This window comes from Siphateles boraxobius, unplaced genomic scaffold (genome assembly GCF_051911475.1).
Source record: "Siphateles boraxobius isolate OS27281-9 unplaced genomic scaffold, OSU_SipBor_1 66, whole genome shotgun sequence".
Classification (NCBI taxonomy): Eukaryota; Metazoa; Chordata; class Actinopteri; order Cypriniformes; family Leuciscidae; genus Siphateles; species Siphateles boraxobius.
Genome location: NW_027509193.1, coordinates 15,017,309 through 15,036,432, shown reverse-complemented (window position 1 = coordinate 15,036,432; position 19,124 = coordinate 15,017,309). Strand labels below are relative to the sequence as shown.

The following is a 19,124-nucleotide window of genomic DNA, read 5'->3' as shown; positions in this document are numbered from 1 at the left end:
CCAGACGAATACAACAACAACCTTTATTTATAAAGCACATTTAACACAATACAAATTGATCCAAAGTGCTGTACATAGTGCATAGCAGGACTACACTATAAAAACAATTACAAGTTTCCAAAAGCTAAAGAATAAAAGTGTGTTTTCAGAGTAGATTTAAAAATATCCAATGAAGGAGCAGACCTCACATGATAAGGAAGAGCATTCCAAAGCTTAGGCCCAGCGACAGAAAAAGCCCGATCACCTTTTAATTTGTAGCGACATCGTGACACATTTAAAAGCAGGATTTTGGAACAGGAGATTTTTTTTCAGGCACTTCTGCATACTTTTTTTTTAGTCAAACCATTTCTATTATTACATAAAATGTCAGGTTTCAGAATAAAATGCTTTACTCTGAAAATCCTTTATTCTAAAACCTAATATTTATGTAATAAATGTTTTTACTATCATTTTGCCTGTTTTTTTTGACGCATATTTTTCATGACTAAACTGTCTTGAATCATATTTGTCACCATATTTTGAGAATGACCCGGCAGTATTCTGCTGTACACCAAAACAGAAAGAGTCTCAAACGGTTTTGAATGTAAAATACATTTATTTGATTAAAAAATGAACAATATTGAGCCCTTGGTGGGGATCAGTCTCCAGAAACAGAACAGACCTGAACAAGTCAGCAGACGTTTAAAAAAACAAAGCTGCCATTGTGGTTTCATTCCAATTACAAAAGCCTTCACTAATATTCATTAAAACCTTCTGAAATGTGAGCATTAAACAAAAATGTTCAGGCCTGTTGATATAATACTTCATTACAAAAAAAATATGAACAGCAACAATGCAGTTAGTCATAATAAATACAGCGTAACTTCACTTTCGCCTAAATAATTTTAGCTAAATGCTTTTTAGTCCATAGCAGATTGGAGGATGAAAAGATTACATACAAGACAGGAAAACTGAACCCATTGGTGTGCTTCACCCACACCATCATCTTCAGATTATTTGCATGAATATTACATAGATCCCAAGTGCCCAAATCAAACACAATGCCTAAAGGACTACAGATCTGTACTTATGTTAATAATGATTTCAAATGAAATGCTGCAAACAAATAAAAACATGCAATATAATTAGAAAACTAAAAAACTATTTTACAAAAAAAACTATACACGAGAACATATCGTGTTACTAATATTGACAATTTGTTCAGCTTCAAGTATGATATAGTGCTTAGCAAACTGCCAGCACAATATTTCAGATTTTGTTGTTTTTAGTTACTTTTCCCCCAAGCACATATAATGACCAGGAAACATCACACTATAGCATGTTACTTACAACACACTAAGTGTTACATGTAAGGCCAATTTCACTCCATGGATTGAGTATGAATACAGGTCGAGCCCATAGTGGTTCCATGTTATAAATATGTCCTATTATATCTCTCACTCATGTCTTTTTCCACTCCCTATTTTAACTCTAAATCACAGCACTGTTTTTATTTTACTGGGCAGGTAGAACTAAATTATACACAAAGTTTTTAAAAGAAAAGTGCCATAGGCTACTGTGAATAAAATCGAATTAGGTTTCCAGTATGCAGAGATTAATATTACAAGTTGGCAAGTATTTAATCTACATATAAAAACAAGTATCATTACAAATAAAGTCTCTTGGCTAAGACTGTAGCTGTTGGCAGCTAGCGAGGTGGTGCGTTGTGCTTTATTTGCGTTTTCTTAGTACAAGATACATCAAGCCGCTCAGAAATGTAATGGGGAAGGCGACCCAGGCGACTACGAAGGCGTACCCATACTCTCCATTCTGAAAATCATCACCTTTGAAGTTTAAGTGCTCTGCTGTGTAGATGGACGCACTGGTCATCACACAGAAGGCTGTGGAAGTAAAAAAAAAGAGGCAATTTACAGTTGGTTGGTTGCATTTCAGTTGCCTGCCATATCAGCTTCACAGGCTGTTATGAGGCAGATACATTATTCAACATTCAACAAACAATAAAACCGATGCCAACATTACTCACTCTTTGTGTTAGGTGTCTTTAACTACAGTACTATGTATTTTCAAAAACAACTGTTAGGTAGGCATACTTATGTGTTCATATTGTATTGCAAAACACTTTTGCTGCTATTGAGGTGGGATACGGGTAAGGTAAGGCACAGGTTTGGTGGTAAGGGTCAATAATGTGGTTATAGGTTATTAATTATACAAATTAAGTATAGCTGTATTCACATGCAGGTATTTTTAAAATACAAGTACAGTACAATCTGTATGTATACAATAAATGTATTGTATCACATGATTAATTTGAATGTTAGTACTTCATAGTAGTTAAAGATACTTATAAAAGACATATTATGCTCTTTTACAAAGTCTTGATTTTTTGGGGGGTGGTCCAACTAGGACAGGTTTTCATGCTTGAATGTTCAAAAAACATTATATTTCACATATTTTACTTTATTGCAGCACCTCTCTACCCAGTCTGTCAGTAACGCTATATTTAGTTCCTGTCTCTATAAAGCCCCTCCTTCCGAAGGAGGGCTTGATTGGTCGGCTAGACCAGTGTGTTGGTATTGGTCAACTGCTTTCTGAAATGTAAAGCCCCTTACTATAACTCCAAGCTTCAGCACACTAATGCCCTTTTTATTTGCATATGCCTTTAATTATTTAAACAAGGGATATTGTGAAATTTTAAGACTATACAATCAAGGTGTTTCATTGAGTTATAAAGTGGGGACCAAACATTTTCAAAATTCGGGCAAATTACAGACTAGAAAAAAAGTGACTGTCAAATAATTGTTTAGTCACAAAATCACCCACTTCAAGGTGATTCAAGACCGCTCTTGACTTGTGTAATGACCAGCTGACTTGCATAGTACATAGGCAATAACTGAGAAATCGCAAATGTGCTGATAAAGATTATTTAGAATATATATTGTGGGCATGAACTCACCGGACAAGAGCTGGATGATGGCCGTAAAGACAAATCTTTCCCCCTGCTTCAGACGGAAGAGCTGAAGGATGAAGACAAAGAAACCCACACAGCAAAAGATAGTGGCCAGTATCATGGTGGCCTGGACAGTCTGAAGATAGGCTGATAAAAAAGAATAGAACATGACACAAGGTTCATATAAAATAAATAAATACTGGTTCAAATTTTATATTTTAAGATAATTTAGGCCTACCTGCATCAGAGGTTGCACTGTTTGGTATATCATAACAGTCTGTGGTGTTGCAGTAATACCAGAGATCTAGGAGGCATTTGTTTGAAACCCACCATACCTAGAAGTTAAAAGAATGGAGAATGGTTTTGTTTTAGTCTTACTTTATATAATATAATATAAAATAAACAATATGTACCAATCAAAAGTTTGGAAACATTAAAATCTTTTTATGTTTATGAATGAAGTCTCTTGTGCTTGCCAAGGCTGCATTTATTTAGCTACATGCTAAAAAATCAGCATTGTCATAACAGAAATAAATTACATTTTGAAATATATTCAAATAGAAAACAGTTCTTTTGATTTGTAATAATATTTTGCAATATTTTATTGTATTTTTGATCAAATAAATGCAACCCTGGTGAGCATATGAGACTTCTTTATACACATACATTCATACATGCACACACACACACACCACACACACATGCACACACTCACCACACACACACACACACACACACACACACACACACACACACACACACACACACACACACACACACACACACACACACACACGGTTTGACTATCTTTGTGGGGACTCTCCAGACATAGTGGTTTTTATACTGTACAAACTCTGCCCTTACACTACCCCTACCCCTAACTCTTTTTAGATTTTTACATTTTCAAAAAAAACAATTTTATTAATCCATTTCCCTCCATTTCCCGCTGGCTGGTTCCCACAATATAGGTGATTTCAGGTTTGACTATCCTTAGGCTTGTGGGAACATTTGGTCCCCACTATGTAATATAAACATGTACACACACACACAACTAGCAAAATTATGCCATTTTAACTTCTTGATGTTTCACAATAAAAAAATATTAAATAAAATAAACATCTTAACAACTGATGAAGCCTAAACATGCTCCAAAAAGTTTTGTATTTATTTATTTAAAGCAGAAAATCTTAGTTTGGTTGCTTAGAAAAATTACAGCACACTGTACCTTTTGAGGTATATCAGAAATAACCTTATCAGGTGCTGGATGACTTAAACACCAAAGTTTAATTCTGAGAGTTTTGCTGGGATTTTTTTGCTGAAATCCCTAATGCTAACAATGAGCAGTAAGAGCAGATTAATTAAAAAATACAAAAGATGAATCAACTTACATTTCTGATGGTTGCTATGAAGAGTAGTATTGCGGAGGTGATGTGGAAGAGGATGATGGCGGCCAAAATAATCAACATGGCTGATGATGTAACAGAAAATCAAAAGCAGGAGAATCTATAAAAAAAGTAAGATACATGAATATTAAACATCCTGTTGAATGAATACACAGACACTCATGAGAGCTGAAACTGAGAACTGGAACTGTAATTTGAGCAATAATAGTGTAAACAGTGATTCTCTAGATTTGGTGGGAAAATCACCATGTGTCCACATGAACAGCCTCTTTTTACTCTGAAATTTGACCTTGGAAGTACTTTTCCACGACTATTTGTATTTTAAAAATACTACTTTAGAACAATGAACACCAATGACAGGAAATTAATGGACAAAGATTATTTTTAAAATTATTAATTTGATTAATTACCTAATTTTGTTTTTCACACTTACTAGACCTTGCAGTAATGTTTAACAGCAAAATAAATAAATAAATAAACAATACAGAGTCAAACCATTATATATTATTAATAAACTGTTATTAGCATGATTTGAGATTAAGAAGCTACATATATACCAGTTGTCCTATTTTATTGAGATTTCAGTCCTTCCCTGTTCAAGTAGATAGAAGCTAAGTTCAAAACTTCACATGGGTTTTGCTGAAAAATGCAGTCAGCTTCTGCCTACGTCACACATGTGAGCCTTGGAGTTGGCTGCTAATTTAGCTTCCCATGATTCACTGCAGTACGGCCACATACAGACAGCCTATACATCTCAGCCTGCACCACAGACGCTTCGAGCCATTTATGAATGGCTTTTTTCCCCTTTCACCTTGAATAGTGGGTGTAAGTTTACTGGGGGTGAGAAACCCATTTTTTGCACTGAAGTGCTTTAAAGCTCACTACTTGAGGATACAATAAAAAAGGACAAAATCACCTCAGCACTAAGGCTGTGAAACACATGCCTAGATCGCTTTCGCAAAACCATACAGTATGTGGTGAACTCTCTTTACATCAACAATGGATGATGGGTGAATGGATGGATGGATGGATTCTGTTATGACTTTCTCTTATTCATGATAGAAAGTCATAAAACACAAAAGGAGAAATATAGCTGAATGTCACAAGGTCACATGGACTACTTTTATTAAGCTTTTATGCTGTTTTACTCCTCTGTCCTTTTTGGAGTTTGACGAGTCACAATTCAATTTCACCGTGTAGAAAAGAACCCAGACGTTCTGCAAAATTTTTTTGGTGTGCAAGATAGAAAGTCATACAGGTTTGAAACAACATGCATATAATGGCAGAGTGTTCATTTGTGGGTGAACTGTCCCTTTAAGAAGGGATGTGGGATACAGGGTGTGGCATTTCAGCAATGCAGAGTTTAGGCGGGAAAATGGTTTTCGAATTAAGAATTAAGGCCCAGCTTGAAGAAAGCAAAAAAAAAAAAAACATACCGAATTACAGCTCATACCCAAGCCACAGAGATTCATCCAACACGGTCATGATAAAAGTGACCTGAGTCGGCTAACAGGAAGCCAGCCTCAGGTCACAAGGGAGACACAATGTGTTAGGATACAGGATGACACTCATCTAGTTCAAGTTTCTCAGCGCAGTCTCTACAATCACAAGCCTGAAAAATCACTTCTTTTTTAACTTTCTTGTTAGGTCAGGGAAGGTACTGGGAACCGAATTAAGCGTAGGCTTTAATAAAGACGGAGCATGTTGGTCATTTATTCAGAGCCTGTAGTGGAAATCCTCATGGAGGCCTTCATCCCCCCAGGCTGCACCTTAGCTGTCTGTCTCTGTAGAGTGTAAAGTGGGAGGCTGGTCTCATTAAATAGTAGTGTATCATGGTCTCGGTCCACACATGTTCCTCATTTTCTCTGCAGTTACCTTCCTGTGTTGTACTGAGTGGCGTAGAGGCTTGGAATGGGAGGAGCCAGAGGAAGAGGAATCTCAAAAAATGCTGTCCAAAAATCTGTGATTTCAACTAGCAAATGTGTTGCAAATGGCAATAGTGCAAACTGTATGACAATTTTTAACACCTTTTTTGAAGACATTAAGATGAAAATTATCAAGTTAAAGACACAGCAATTATCATAAAAGTAGTACAGATAAAACACATGGTGGTTTTTCTAAATTTTTCTATTTTTGTAAAATTTTGTACACCTTATGCCACTGCCCTGCCGATTTTGTGGGACCAATCACCGACCCTGCTCATAATGTTTAATCAAAATGTAATAACCTTCCGGTAAAATGGTCAGACTTCTTTTTGGTGATGTATACTGGACTTCTCCAATCATTTAGTTCAAGACTCTGCCCCTGCAAGCTCACATTCATCTGCCTCAGGGTTTCCAGGTTTGCTTACAAAACCAGCCCAATTGCTATTCAAAACCTGCCCAATCACGGCCAAAACTAGCCCAATCGCCAGGGGTGTGGGAAATTAAATTTGAGTTCCTGGGGGGGAAAATATAGTCCTGGGGATGGGGGTGTCGCTTTCAAATTACCGCCCTGCATTTTCTCTTTTACGATAATCCGCACTTGGATGCACATCACAATATGGAAAAAAATACCGGTATCACAACTTTAAAATATTAAATTTCATCAAAACTTTAAAATATTAAAAATGTATATATACAATAGCATTAAATAACTTAATAAACATATTAAGGCTATTTCTCTATGTATTTTTCAGCAGACACTGTATCAATTGGTTAGAATCCCTGCATTTCCGAGAGCTGCTGGGAGGCTCCTGTTAATTTGTTGAAATCTATGTTGGCACAAATGTGGCATTTAACACACAGAGAACTAGTGGTTTGTTGTTTATGTCACAGTAGCTCTGAATGGTGCGAAATTGAGGAGGAAAATTCCTAGCCTGGGAAAACCAAGTTCCACTTCCGGCAAATTTAGATTTGCTCTGCAAGTAGGCCTGGCAAAGAGCTCATTGAAGTCCATTTCCAATCCATCGAAATCGCGGCACCAATCAGAAACGTTGGGGCGGGCTTTACACGATGACGACACCACAGCGACGGTGAAGCAGATTTTTTACATTTACAAAGATGGATGCCGCTGTGGAACTATGTGTGACGGTTATAGTTGAACACCGTCATTAGAACTCTATTTTTCACAAACATTTATCATAGAGAATGTTTAAATGGTAATATCAGCTTACGAGGGAAACGGAGGCGGAGTTAGTGGTGCTTCGGAGGCTGCTACTGCTGGAGATGATTCAGGAGAGGTCTGTGCCGCTTTACCGATCAGAGCGCGCGCTGACACGGAGTAAAGCCTTGTTTATACTCGACGCGTACGCACGAGCACGAAGGTGCCCGGGGCAAAAATCATGCGTTCGGTGCGCAAGACCGGCAAGACCCCATTTCGCTTGCCTGTGTGCACGGGTATTTTGTAACAGCAAGCGCGGCGCCGCATCCGAGGATGAACGACTTCAAGCCGAATCTGCCCAAGCCGTTCGTCTCACACCACCGGCACCCAGTTTGCGCGTCTAAATTGCAAAGTTTTTTTTGTTAAGGTTTTGTTTACTGTCTGTGATTTATTTAATGGAAAGCACATTCACTTCCAGTTGTCTTGCTGTTAATTTTAAATAAACGTTGAGCAAGTAGCTGATCACTGTCTGCTCGTTTATTCAAACTAAGTTGTTCTATCCACCTTTTTCCTGGTTAGCGAATTTACCCATGATTCAAAACTGTTTTGCTCTGCTCTCTGGCTGCGCAGGCGCGTTCGTTCTACGTCACGACGGATCCTACGCTACGTCCTACCTCGTACGCCGACTTCCATCACCCGTGAACGCGCGTCGATCATTGCCAGAAGTCAGATATTTTAATTTATAAAGTTTTAAATATGTATATTTTTACGACAAAACCGCACAGATTACCTTCAGAAGGCCTTCGTTTATCCCCCTGGAGCCGGATGGATTACTTTTGTGAAGGATGTATGCACATTTTGGGACTTGAAGGAGGTGGACCCCATTGCTTCACATTATATCCACTGAAGGGTCTAAGACATTTTCTAAAATAACTGAAAATGTGTTCGTCTGAAACAAGATTGACATATGCATCTCGAACGGCTTTAGGGTGAGTAATGCATGGGTTAAATATCATTTTTGGCCGAACTATCCCTTTAAACCGCTTTACAGCTCAAATAATGCACAGGTCTTAACAGAACAATTAATGTAAGTACTATTATATTGTAACGATGGTGGTTGAAGCAAGGAGGCAGGATCCACTTGCAGAACACACTTTATTAAGGGGCACCTATTATGCAAAATTCACTTTTACATGGTGTTTGAACATAAATGTGTGTTGGCAGTGTGTGAGCAAAACCACCCTAGAATGATAAAAATCCACCCAGTGGGTTCTCTTACGAGAGTATCTCTTGTACTGCGTAATATCTTACACTATGGGGAAAACCTCTTTTCCACGAGATATTGAAGCCAAAAATTATCCGTAATTTTGAATTAATGTTAAACGCTGTGCAGCAGCGTGCAGACATAGGCAAGACGGCTTGCGCGCCTATTGGCTGCCCTGCGGCATCAGCAGCAGCCTATCGAGAGAGGCTCTGCGTGACACATATCCAATGGGGGCATTTCACGCCCATTTCGTAACGTCCCCCCTAGAAAGGGCCTGGTCTCGCCCTATAAACATAGCTCGATTAGGCTGGTACAACTGATTTTCATCTCTTCAGCGAAGCATCACCTGGATCCGGAGTGAGAAGCCACGCCGTCTGAGAAAAAGCACACAGCGGGACGAGCCTTGAGTCTGAAGTCGCTGGCATCGCCGCCTTTAACCTGCTATGCTTTCCGGCGTTATATCCTTTTCTGCAAGTGTGTGTGTGTGTGTGTTCGCCGCTGCGACACACATTTTTTCACTGTCTCTCCCCGCTCCTAAAAGAGCTGCGTCTTTTTCAAGATGCATAGATCCTGCGGCTCGTGCCGAGCCAAACTCAGTGAAGAGGATCGCCATGTCATCTGTGTTTCCTGCCTGGGTGAGGATCATGCGGCTCTCGCTCTCGTCGACGGCGGATGCCCTCACTGTGAGCTACTGCCGATGGTGACTCTGAGGACTCGCCTGGCATTATTCTCAGAGCCTGCACTTCAGCCCGCTGTAGCTCGCCGGTTCGCCCGCCAGCTTCGCCGGCATCGCTCGAGTCCCTCACCGACGGACAGCGGCCGCCGTCTGCCGCCGCTTCCGCCATTGAGGTCGACGAAACAGCCCCAAGCCTTCTCCAGCCCGTGGTAGCTCGCCGGTTCGCCCGCCAGCTTCACCAGCTTCACTCGAGTCGCTTGCTGACGGACAACGGCCGCCGCTCGTCGCCGCTTCTGGCGTTAATGATGACGAGATAGCTGCATCTGTAGAGAAGGCCAGCTGCTCTATCCTGGCGTCGGACAGTGAGGACTGGGCGAGCTCTGTGGACCTTCCCCCCTCTGCCCGCGAGTCGTCAGGGAAACGGGCCAGCATCAAAACCGCTGCGCGGCTAGCTTTCTTTACGTTACAAGAAAGCTACCCCGCCCCCCGTGGACATGCGTCACCGGCGAAATGAGGAAAGAGTGTGTTTTGGTCCCGCCGAGGCCAGACCAATCTCCATTTCTCAAACATTTCTCAGCTCCTCTTAGTTTGACCGGCTGAAAATGTCAATATTGCAGCAATGAGCCTGTTGTATAACATGCACGCCTGCAAACAAACGCCAACACACACAAACTGTGATGCAATCTCTTATCTGCTCGAGCTATTTTATGCTTTTGTCGTTTCCCCCCATGGCGAAACCCAAAGCCTTCGCACGGGAGACCCGTGTTCGAACCCAGGTCTCGCAGCAGATAAAATTTTGTCTCGCCACGGCCAGACTTGCACCGAAACTTTTCGCTCGTTCAGTTCCAAGAAAATGCGACTGTTCCAGTGTATTTTGCAGTAAACAAGCCGGTACCATGGCCCGCTTGCCTGCACAAAAATGCCTTTTCCACGGCGACCCAGAAAAATCATATAAGCAGTGTATTTTCTGGTATTCCGGCCACAGCCGATGGTGTTATGAGTGTAATAAAAATGCCCACAGCCCAGTGTTCATTTCTACACACAAATACAGTGCAGGGCTCGCACAAATGAGATCGACTCATGTCATTGTGCATTAAATGTAGCGAATGTACCCACAACCCAGTGCCCACAAACACTACACACTGCATGTGCCATGTTTTCTGTAAAACGAAACCAACACTCATACAGTCAGCTAAGACCCACGGTGTTTAAGTCTCGCCGCGGCCAGACTCCACCGAAACTTCTCGCTCGTTCAGTTCCAAACAATGTGACTGTTCCAGTGTATTTCGCAGTAAACAAGCCGGCACCACAGCCCGCTTGCCTGCACACAAATGCCATTTTTACGGCAACCCAGATAAATCCCAAAAGAGTGTATTGTCTGGTATTCCGGCCACGGCCGATGGTGTTATGAGTGTTGTAAGAATGCCCACGTCTCAGTGCCCATTCCCACAAACAGACACAGCCCGCCACAGTTCAGGGCTAGCACAAATAAAAATCGACTCATGTCGATTGTGCAAAAATGTAGCGAATGTGCCCACAACCCAGTGCCCACAAACACTACACACTGCATGTGCCACGTTTTCTGTAAAACGAAACCAACACTCATACAGTCAGCTAAGACCCACGGTGTTTAAGTCTCGCCGCGGCCAGACTCCACCGAAACTTCTCGCTCGTTCAGTTCCAAACAATGTGACTGTTCCAGTGTATTTCGCAGTAAACAAGCCGGCACCACAGCCCGCTTGCCTGCACACAAATGCCATTTTTACGGCGACCCAGATAAATCCCAAAAGAGTGTATTTTCTGGTTTTCCGGCCACGGCCGATGGTGTTATGAGTGTTGTAAGAATGCCAATGTCTCAGTGCCCATTCCCACACACAGACACAGCCCGCCACAGTTCAGGGCTAGCACAAATAAAATCGACTCATGTCGATTGTGCAAAAATGTAGTGAATGTGCCCACGACACAGTGCCCACAAACACTACACGATGCGTGTCCCTCGTTTTCTGTAAAAACGAAACCGACACACATTCGGTCAGCACAAGCCGACGGTGTTCTCAGTGCAGTGAATGTGCCCGCCGCCCCGCGCCCACATTCCTTCACAGACACGCTCAACCTCACGGGGTTTGTCCTGCTCGCTCTCTCTCTACAACCGGTCATAGAGAATTCGAGCGCGACCAGGCTGCCCGCCGTGATCGGCGCGCCTCCCGCCTCGCACACTATAAACACAGTGTTTATGTCTCAGCACACCGAAGCTCTGCAGCCGCCGCTATGTCGCGGCCAGAGCCCGGATTTCATTCTACCCCTAGCTATTCACGCAGATGCGTGGGAAAAGCTTCCCGGGGTATCAGAATGGGTGTTGAACACTCTAAAAGGAGGCTATTGGCTACAGTTCGCTCGACAGCAGATATTTTCTGGTACCGAAAAAAGACAGGGGTCTCAGACCCATTCTAGATCTGCGACAGCTGAACAGAGTGCTCATTCTGCCAGTTCAGAATGCTGACAACCAGGAAAATCCTCGCGCAAGTGCGCCATGGAGACTGGTTTATGTCAATAGATCTGAAAAACGTCTATTTCCAAATACAAATAGCGTCACATTTCAGGCGATTCTTGAGATTCGCCTTCGAGGGCCAGGCATATCAATACACAGTCCTACCGTTCGGACTATTTCCGAAGTGCATGGACGCGGCCCTCGCCCCCCTGAGACTTCAGGGCATGCGAGTTTTGAACTACTTGGAGGATTGGCTGATTCTAGCTCGATCACATTCAGAGCTCATAAAACACAGAACCACATTACTCGAGCATCTCGAGAATCTGGGTCTCACAGTCAATTGGGCGAAGAGTTCGCTGTTTCCCAGCCAGAAAATCTCTTTTCTGGGAACAGTGCGGGACTCGCTGTCTATGACAGCACGTCTGTCGCCAGAGTGAGAACTGGACATTCAGCGCGCCGCGAAATCCTTTCGCCGCGGCTCTATAGTCCTGTTCAAAAGGTTTCAGAAAATGCTGGGCCTCATGGCCTCGGCATCTTCAGTACTCCAGCTGGGCCTCCTTTGCATACGCCCACTGCAGTTATGGCTGAATGTGCGAGTTCCACCCCGGGCATGGACCTCTGGTCTGTTTCGCCTCAGGGTCGACATGAAATGCGTTTCGGCTCTGGAACCTTGGAAAATAGCCGACTGGTATCAGTCAGGCGTGAGTCTGGGGACTCCCTCGAGTGTGACGGTGGTGTCCAGGGACGCCTCCACCTCGGGATGGGGAGCGCTGCTCGAGGGCAGACCGTTCTTCGGCCAGTGGTCAGAACGGGAAAAGCTCCTACGCATAAACTGTCTAGAAATGCTGGCAGTCGACAACGTGCTATGGCGCTTTGTCCCCAGATAAAAGGCCGCCACGTCTTAGTCCGGTCGGACAACATGTCAGTGGTGGCATACATAAATCACCAGGGTGGCGTCAGGTCCCGAAACCTTTACAGGCTGACGGAACGACTCCTGGTCTGGGCTCAGCACAACCTGCTTTCACTGAAGCAGCGTATGTGCCTGGTCGCCTGAATCTGGGAACAGACCGTTTGTCCAGAAACAATGTCCCAGCAGGGGAATGGTCGCGGCACCTGCAGACGATCAAACTGCTGTGGGAGACATTCGGCAGAGCGCAGGTGGACCTGTTCGCGTCCCAAGAAAGCGATCATTGTCCGAACTTTTTCTCCAAGAGCAGGGATGCGCTGGCCCATGTATGGCCCCGCTGCCCCCTCTATGCTTTTCCCCCCCGTCTTGCTCCAGCCTCAAGTGCTGGAACGAATCAGGGAAAACGGATGCCCAGTGCTACTCATGGCTCCGCTCTGGACAAACCAGAATTGGTTCCCAGTCCTAATGCGGCGGACCAGCACTGCCCCGTGGCCGATACCGATGAGGAGAGACCTCCTCTCTCAGGCAAAGGGCTCGATTTGGCATCCTCGCCCGGAATTATGGTCCCTACATGCATGGGCCATCAACGGGTACCCGCTAACCTCCCAGAGGGACTGTTAAATACAATCACGCAGGCTAGAGCCCCATCTAGTAGATGGCTCTATTCCTCAAAGTGGTCTGTGTTCTCTGCCTGGTGTCAAGCTCAGGACTTTTCACCCACAGACTGCGGGGTTACGGAAGTGCTCTACTTCCTTCAGGAGCTGCTGGATAAGGGCAGAACCTCATCCACGCTCAAAGTATACGTGGCGGCCATAGCGGCGTTTGCAAAACCGACGTCTGGCCAGTCACTGGGGAAAAACGACCTGGTCGTGCGATTCCTCAGGGGAGCTCGGAGGCTTAATCCTCCCAGACCCCCCTCCGTCCCTGTGTGGGACCTTTCTTCGGTTTTGGAAGCCATGAAAGGTGCCCCATTCGAGCCAATCCATTTGTCAGACATGAAACATCTGTCTCTCAAAACGGCATTCCTTATGGCTCTCGCTTCAGTGAAGCGCGTAGGGGACTTGCAAGCACTTTCGGTAAGCGCGTCTTGCATGGAGTTTGGGCCTAATGGCTCAAAAGTCATACTCAAACCAAGGCACGGGTACGTGCCCACATCCCTCAACACACCGTTCAGGGCCCTATTTATTTCCCTGTGCGCCCTCCCGGTTCGTGATGAGGAGAAGGATGCGAGTCTCCTCTGCCCTGTCAGGACACTGAGAGCTTATGTGTCCCGCTCGTCGGTCTTCAGACAGACAGAGCAGCTATTCGTTTTGTTTGGCGGACGCTCCCAAGGGACTGGCCGCATCAAAACAGAGCCTATCCAGATGGATAGTCGACGCCATAGCACTGGCTTACACTTCTAAGGGCCTGCAGTGTCCTTTGGGTGTCAGAGTGCACTCCACGAGAGGTGTGGCCTCATCTTGGACGTGGTATTGTGGGGTTACCGATATCTGTACGGCCGCGGGCTGGGCCTCGCCTTCTACATTTATATGGTCTTACAACCTAGAGGTTCCCGCCTTACAGGCCAAGCTTCTGTCGGTATAGAATTCAGTGCTATCTGCCCCGCTGTGCCGGCCCAGATGCTGAGTTTCGCTTGTGCATCGCTCACTTAGCGATAAAACAGCTCCATGGGTGTTGAATAACCCGTACTATTACCCAGTTCAGGCTGAACACGTTCACCCTGTCTGTGTGAAACACTGTTAACATAACTAGCTCCTATAGGATGCTATTTCATGGGGAATGATGCTTGCAGCCTCTCTTCTCCGACTCTCTGTGAGTCTATGGTGATTATGCACTATATGAGCCCCGGGCTACTGCCCTTGAGACTTTGGTGTCGGATCCCAGTACGCACGGCGTTTTGCATTGTGACTTTGCATTGGACTTGACGAAATGAGCGCGAAATGCCCCCATTGGATATGTGTCACGCAGAGCCTCTCTCGATAGGCTGCTGCTGTTGCCGCAGGGCAGCCATTAGGCGCGCAAGCCGTCTTGCCTATGTCTGCATGCTGCTGCACAGCGTTTTACATTAATTCAAAATTAAGGATAATTTTTGGCTTCAATATCTCGTGGAAAAGAGGTTTTCCCCGTAGCGTAAGATATTACGCAGTACTCGTTCCCTCTCTAGAGAGAACCGAGGTTACGTTAGTAACCGAGTACGTTTTTTACAGTCTCAATAAATCATAAGCACTGTCTCAGAACGAGCTGTTCTAAGATTCGGTGCAATGTGACGTAGAATTGCGCAAGCCCCACCGAGTGGTTTGATTGACACTATGGTTTTGGCATAGACCCCGCCCTCGGTGATCTGTACACAATCCTCCATTGTTTCAACGACAGCCGGTGTTCTGACGATTTGTGCTGCCTTGGCGAACATGTCTCCTAAGAAACATAAGTGTTCTGTTGCAGGTCTTGCTTCAAAGTTAATCCCAAGTGTGGATCGTTGCCTACTGTTCGCGATCCAACGTCACCTCCAGTAGAAGTAAGTGTATTTTATGATTTTGAGCAAATAGTAATTTCAGTCGATGTCAGCCAATTCAACAACATATGCCACATAAGCACCTGTACGACAAGTAATGTAAACATGACACAACAGGTCCCTCGCATAAATGTAATTTCGTTTGTACATAGCAAACGTTATCACAGTATTTGTGTTTGTAGTTTCAAAAAATTGCGCCAACGTTATCACAGTTTGTGTGTGTCTGTGTGTGTATTGCACAGCCATAATTGCAAAGGGGACGCGATTACAACTCTATAAGTACATAAATGTATCAAATAAACACTCCGAGATGTCCTGGTCCATTCTCATTTTTGTTTCTTCTGCCGGAGTCTCTTCATCATCTGGGTCTGATTCCGATTCAAACATGTACGGCTGAATGCCATACAAAACAGCGGGTCTCTCACTCTCAGCCATTCTGCTTCTACCGACTGTTTAGTGCCATAGGTATGCAAGTTACGCCCTCATCCAAAGGCAGGGCGGGGATATGCAGCTCATTTACATTTAAGGTGGTACACACCAAAACAGCTCTTTTTAAAACAGGCCCCAAAAATGACATTTACAAATGGTTATAATAAATTAACTGTGGGGTATTTTGTGCCTAAACTTCACAAATACATTCTGGGGACACCCGAGACCAATATTACATCTTGTAAAAAGGGGCATAATAGGTGCCCTTTAAACAAACTCTAAACTTGACAAAGACTCAGGCTAGGAACAGGACTCTGGGAAAGCACGACCAACATCAAGAGAACAACATCACAGAGATACACACACAACACACAGACGCAAGAACTCACAGAGATGGACTGAAACACAGGGCTTAAATACAGGGGCAAACGATCTAAACAGGATAACAAGGGGGCGTGGTCAATGAGAAACACCTGGGGAGACTATGGCCCTGTCCCAAATGGCACACTCCGGACTTGTGGACTTCCTCAGAGTCCACACTTCGGTGACGTCATGTAGTGCAGACCTATAGGGCCCTTAGCGCGAGTCCACGAGGGCACATTGAGAGGTATTTTTGGGACAGACTCGATCGTCACGCCGGAAACAGGAAGAAGGTCTCAGCTCAGACGTCGAAGCTGAATAAACTTAAAGGTCATCTCATCAGTCCCTTTATTAGAAAAATATCACAAATATCATTAAAATTAAAATTACAGTCTTTAGCATCGACAACAGGATTTATTTTATTTTCCCAAATCTTATGTCCATGTGAACTACACAGCCTGCTTTTACAGTTCTATAGTTGTATATGCCACCTGCATTATAATAGATGTAATGGTTATGTAAATGATCAATACAGTTGTACATAATAATACATAATATTCAATTTTAACACAAAATTAAAATGTAAATGAGTTTAAGAAAAATGTATAGGTTTCAATATTCAAACTACGTTTATATGACTCAGTAAAGCCATGACATTCGGTTCTATTTATGTAATCAGAATGCGATCGTATTATTTAACACGCTATTATTATGTTTGAGATATCAACCACTGGTCGATACTGTTTGTATAAACTGTAAGTAACAACTGGTAAAATGTACGCCTATATCATAAAGCCATGTTAACAGTCCATGAGCGAAATCTCCTCCCATCCGTTTTCTGATTGGCATTTCGCAAGGATTCCTGGGTAGTTAAAGTGTGTGGAGCCTGCATCTATGGGTACAAAGGGGGCGCTGCTGAGCACACTTCAGAGCGTTAAAATGCTAAATGGGACGGCCTACGGACTCGTAGACTCGGCGAGCACGCGCAATTTAAAGCCTGTTTTATGCTTCTGCGTCGAATCGACGGCGTACCCCCGCAGACCCCTCTGCGTCGCCACAAACCCCTCTCCAACCCCTCCGCTGTAGCTCGACGTGCACCTCGAAAAAATTGTAACTACGCGCCGAGGCGACGCAGACCCCAAGGGCTGTGATTGGTCAGATGCACCGCGATGCAAGCAACCTGACGCAGAACCATAAAACAGCCACGACGCCGTAGGAGTGACGGCGTAGCTACGCCGTGGAGTTGACGCAGAAGCATAATGAGGCCTTAAGTCCACGAGACCAAAGTCCGCATGAAGTGCGCCATTTGGGACAGGGCCTAATAGAGTTAACGGGAACTACTAAACAAGAAACGAGGAGCGGGAAACAAAAAACAGGACTAAACCAAAAACACAAAGAAAGGGAAACACGGACAGTATTCATAACATATATAATAAGCTTCAATTTTCTGCTTTTAAAAATATCCTTCATATATCGTTAACAAAAACTAAATCTAAAACGGATAATTTTTGTTAATTAAGCAATAAAATTGCTAGATGGTAAATAAATAAAAACTTAAACTGAACTAAATTTAAATTGAAATAAATTAAACCTAAATAATAATATTTAAAAGAAATATATAATAATAAAAGGACTAAAAAAGTTCAAATGAAAATATAAAAAAATCCAAAATATAAATAAAAAAAACTACAATAGTATTTAAATAATACAAAAAATATCACTGGTCTGAAGCCAGAATATTCCTTTAAATGATGAATCTGGATTATGTCTCTCTCTCTCTCTCTCTCTCTCTCTCTCTCTCTCTCTCTCTCTCTCTCTCTCTCTCTCTCTCTCTCTCTCTCTCTCTCTCTCTCTCTCTCTCTCTCTCTCTCTCTCTCTCTCTCTCTCTCTCTCTCTCTCTCTCTCTCTCTCTCTCTCTCTCTCTCTCTCTCTCTCTCTCTCTCTCTCTCTCTCTCTCTCTCTCTCTCTCTCTCTCTCTCTCTCTCTCTCTCTCTCTCTCTCTCTCTCTCTCTCTCTCTCTCTCTCTCTCTCTCTCTCTCTCTCTCTCTCTCTCTCTCTCTCTCTCTCTCTCTCTCTCTCTCTCTCTCTCTCTCTCTCTCTCTCTCTCTCTCTCTCTCTCTCTCTCTCTCTCTCTCTCTCTCTCTCTCTCTCTCTCTCTCTCTCTCTCTCTCTCTCTCTCTCTCTCTATATATATATATATATATATATATATATATATATATATATATATATATATATGAAACATGTGGGAACAGAACTGCAACAACAGTGATTACATAAGTGCATTCTAAACAGCTCGTGTGGCTTTGAGTGTGGCTAACCAATTTAATGAATAAATTTGTCAGTTCTCTACATTAGACCAATCAGTCAGGCTAAAGTCAAATCACAAATCACAGACATCTGTACCACAGCTTCACAAGACAAAGAGAGAGAAAAATTCCAGCTTTTAGTTCAGCCTCAAATCAGAGTTGGGGGGCTGAAGCCCCGTTAAAGTTTATATAGGCTGAGACATGAAAACCTATGAACGTTTGTCTTGGAAACTGGCCGTGGAGTTTCAGTTTGTACGTTCAATGTACGATCCTGCCTTGAGGTTTCCAGAGCTCTTACAAACCATCATTAGTAAATTAATTGGAGTCAGCATTTTAAGGTATCAGATAAGCCATGTCGACTTCTTTCTGTCTGCCTACGTGCGTGTGTGCGTGCATGTGTGTGTGTGTGTGTGTGTGTGTGTGTGTGTGTGTGTAGACACTAAGAAGTCCCTGATCATTTCCCCTAAGCTTGGTGGAAAACGCTGACTTGAGTTTCACTTTTAATGTAATTTTTTCATAAAAGCCGCAGTCTCCAGCAAGCTTCCAAGTCGGCCACTGCTTAAAACAGAAACTGCAGTCATGGAACAAATGATTGAGATGAGAAGGAAAGCTTCAATGCCACCCAGCAAAGCTTTATGGATTTAATCCCGGGCATGTAAATTACGGTATGACTAGAATATCAGCACTGATTAACAGATTTGTTTTAATTCTGATTTGATTAAATTTTGATTCATTTGGGAATCATTTC

The 19,124-nt window shown here is 43.4% G+C and overlaps 1 protein-coding gene across 2 annotated transcripts in view; it reads right to left on the bottom strand.

Annotated features, from left to right (window-relative positions):
* Positions 1-575: 575 nt before the first annotated feature.
* emp2 (epithelial membrane protein 2) overlaps positions 576-19,124 on the bottom strand; it is a 46,891-nt gene continuing 28,342 nt past the window's right edge. For both annotated transcript variants that reach the window (XM_077212492.1, XM_077212491.1), the window contains exons 2-5: positions 4,336-4,450; positions 3,186-3,282; positions 2,954-3,094; positions 576-1,880 (exon numbers count right to left, since the gene is read on the bottom strand). In XM_077212492.1, coding sequence (XP_077068607.1) covers positions 1,711-1,880; positions 2,954-3,094; positions 3,186-3,282; positions 4,336-4,413 — 486 coding nt within the window. In that variant the 5' untranslated portion in view covers positions 4,414-4,450 and the 3' untranslated portion in view covers positions 576-1,710. The remainder of the gene's footprint in view (positions 1,881-2,953; positions 3,095-3,185; positions 3,283-4,335; positions 4,451-19,124) is intronic.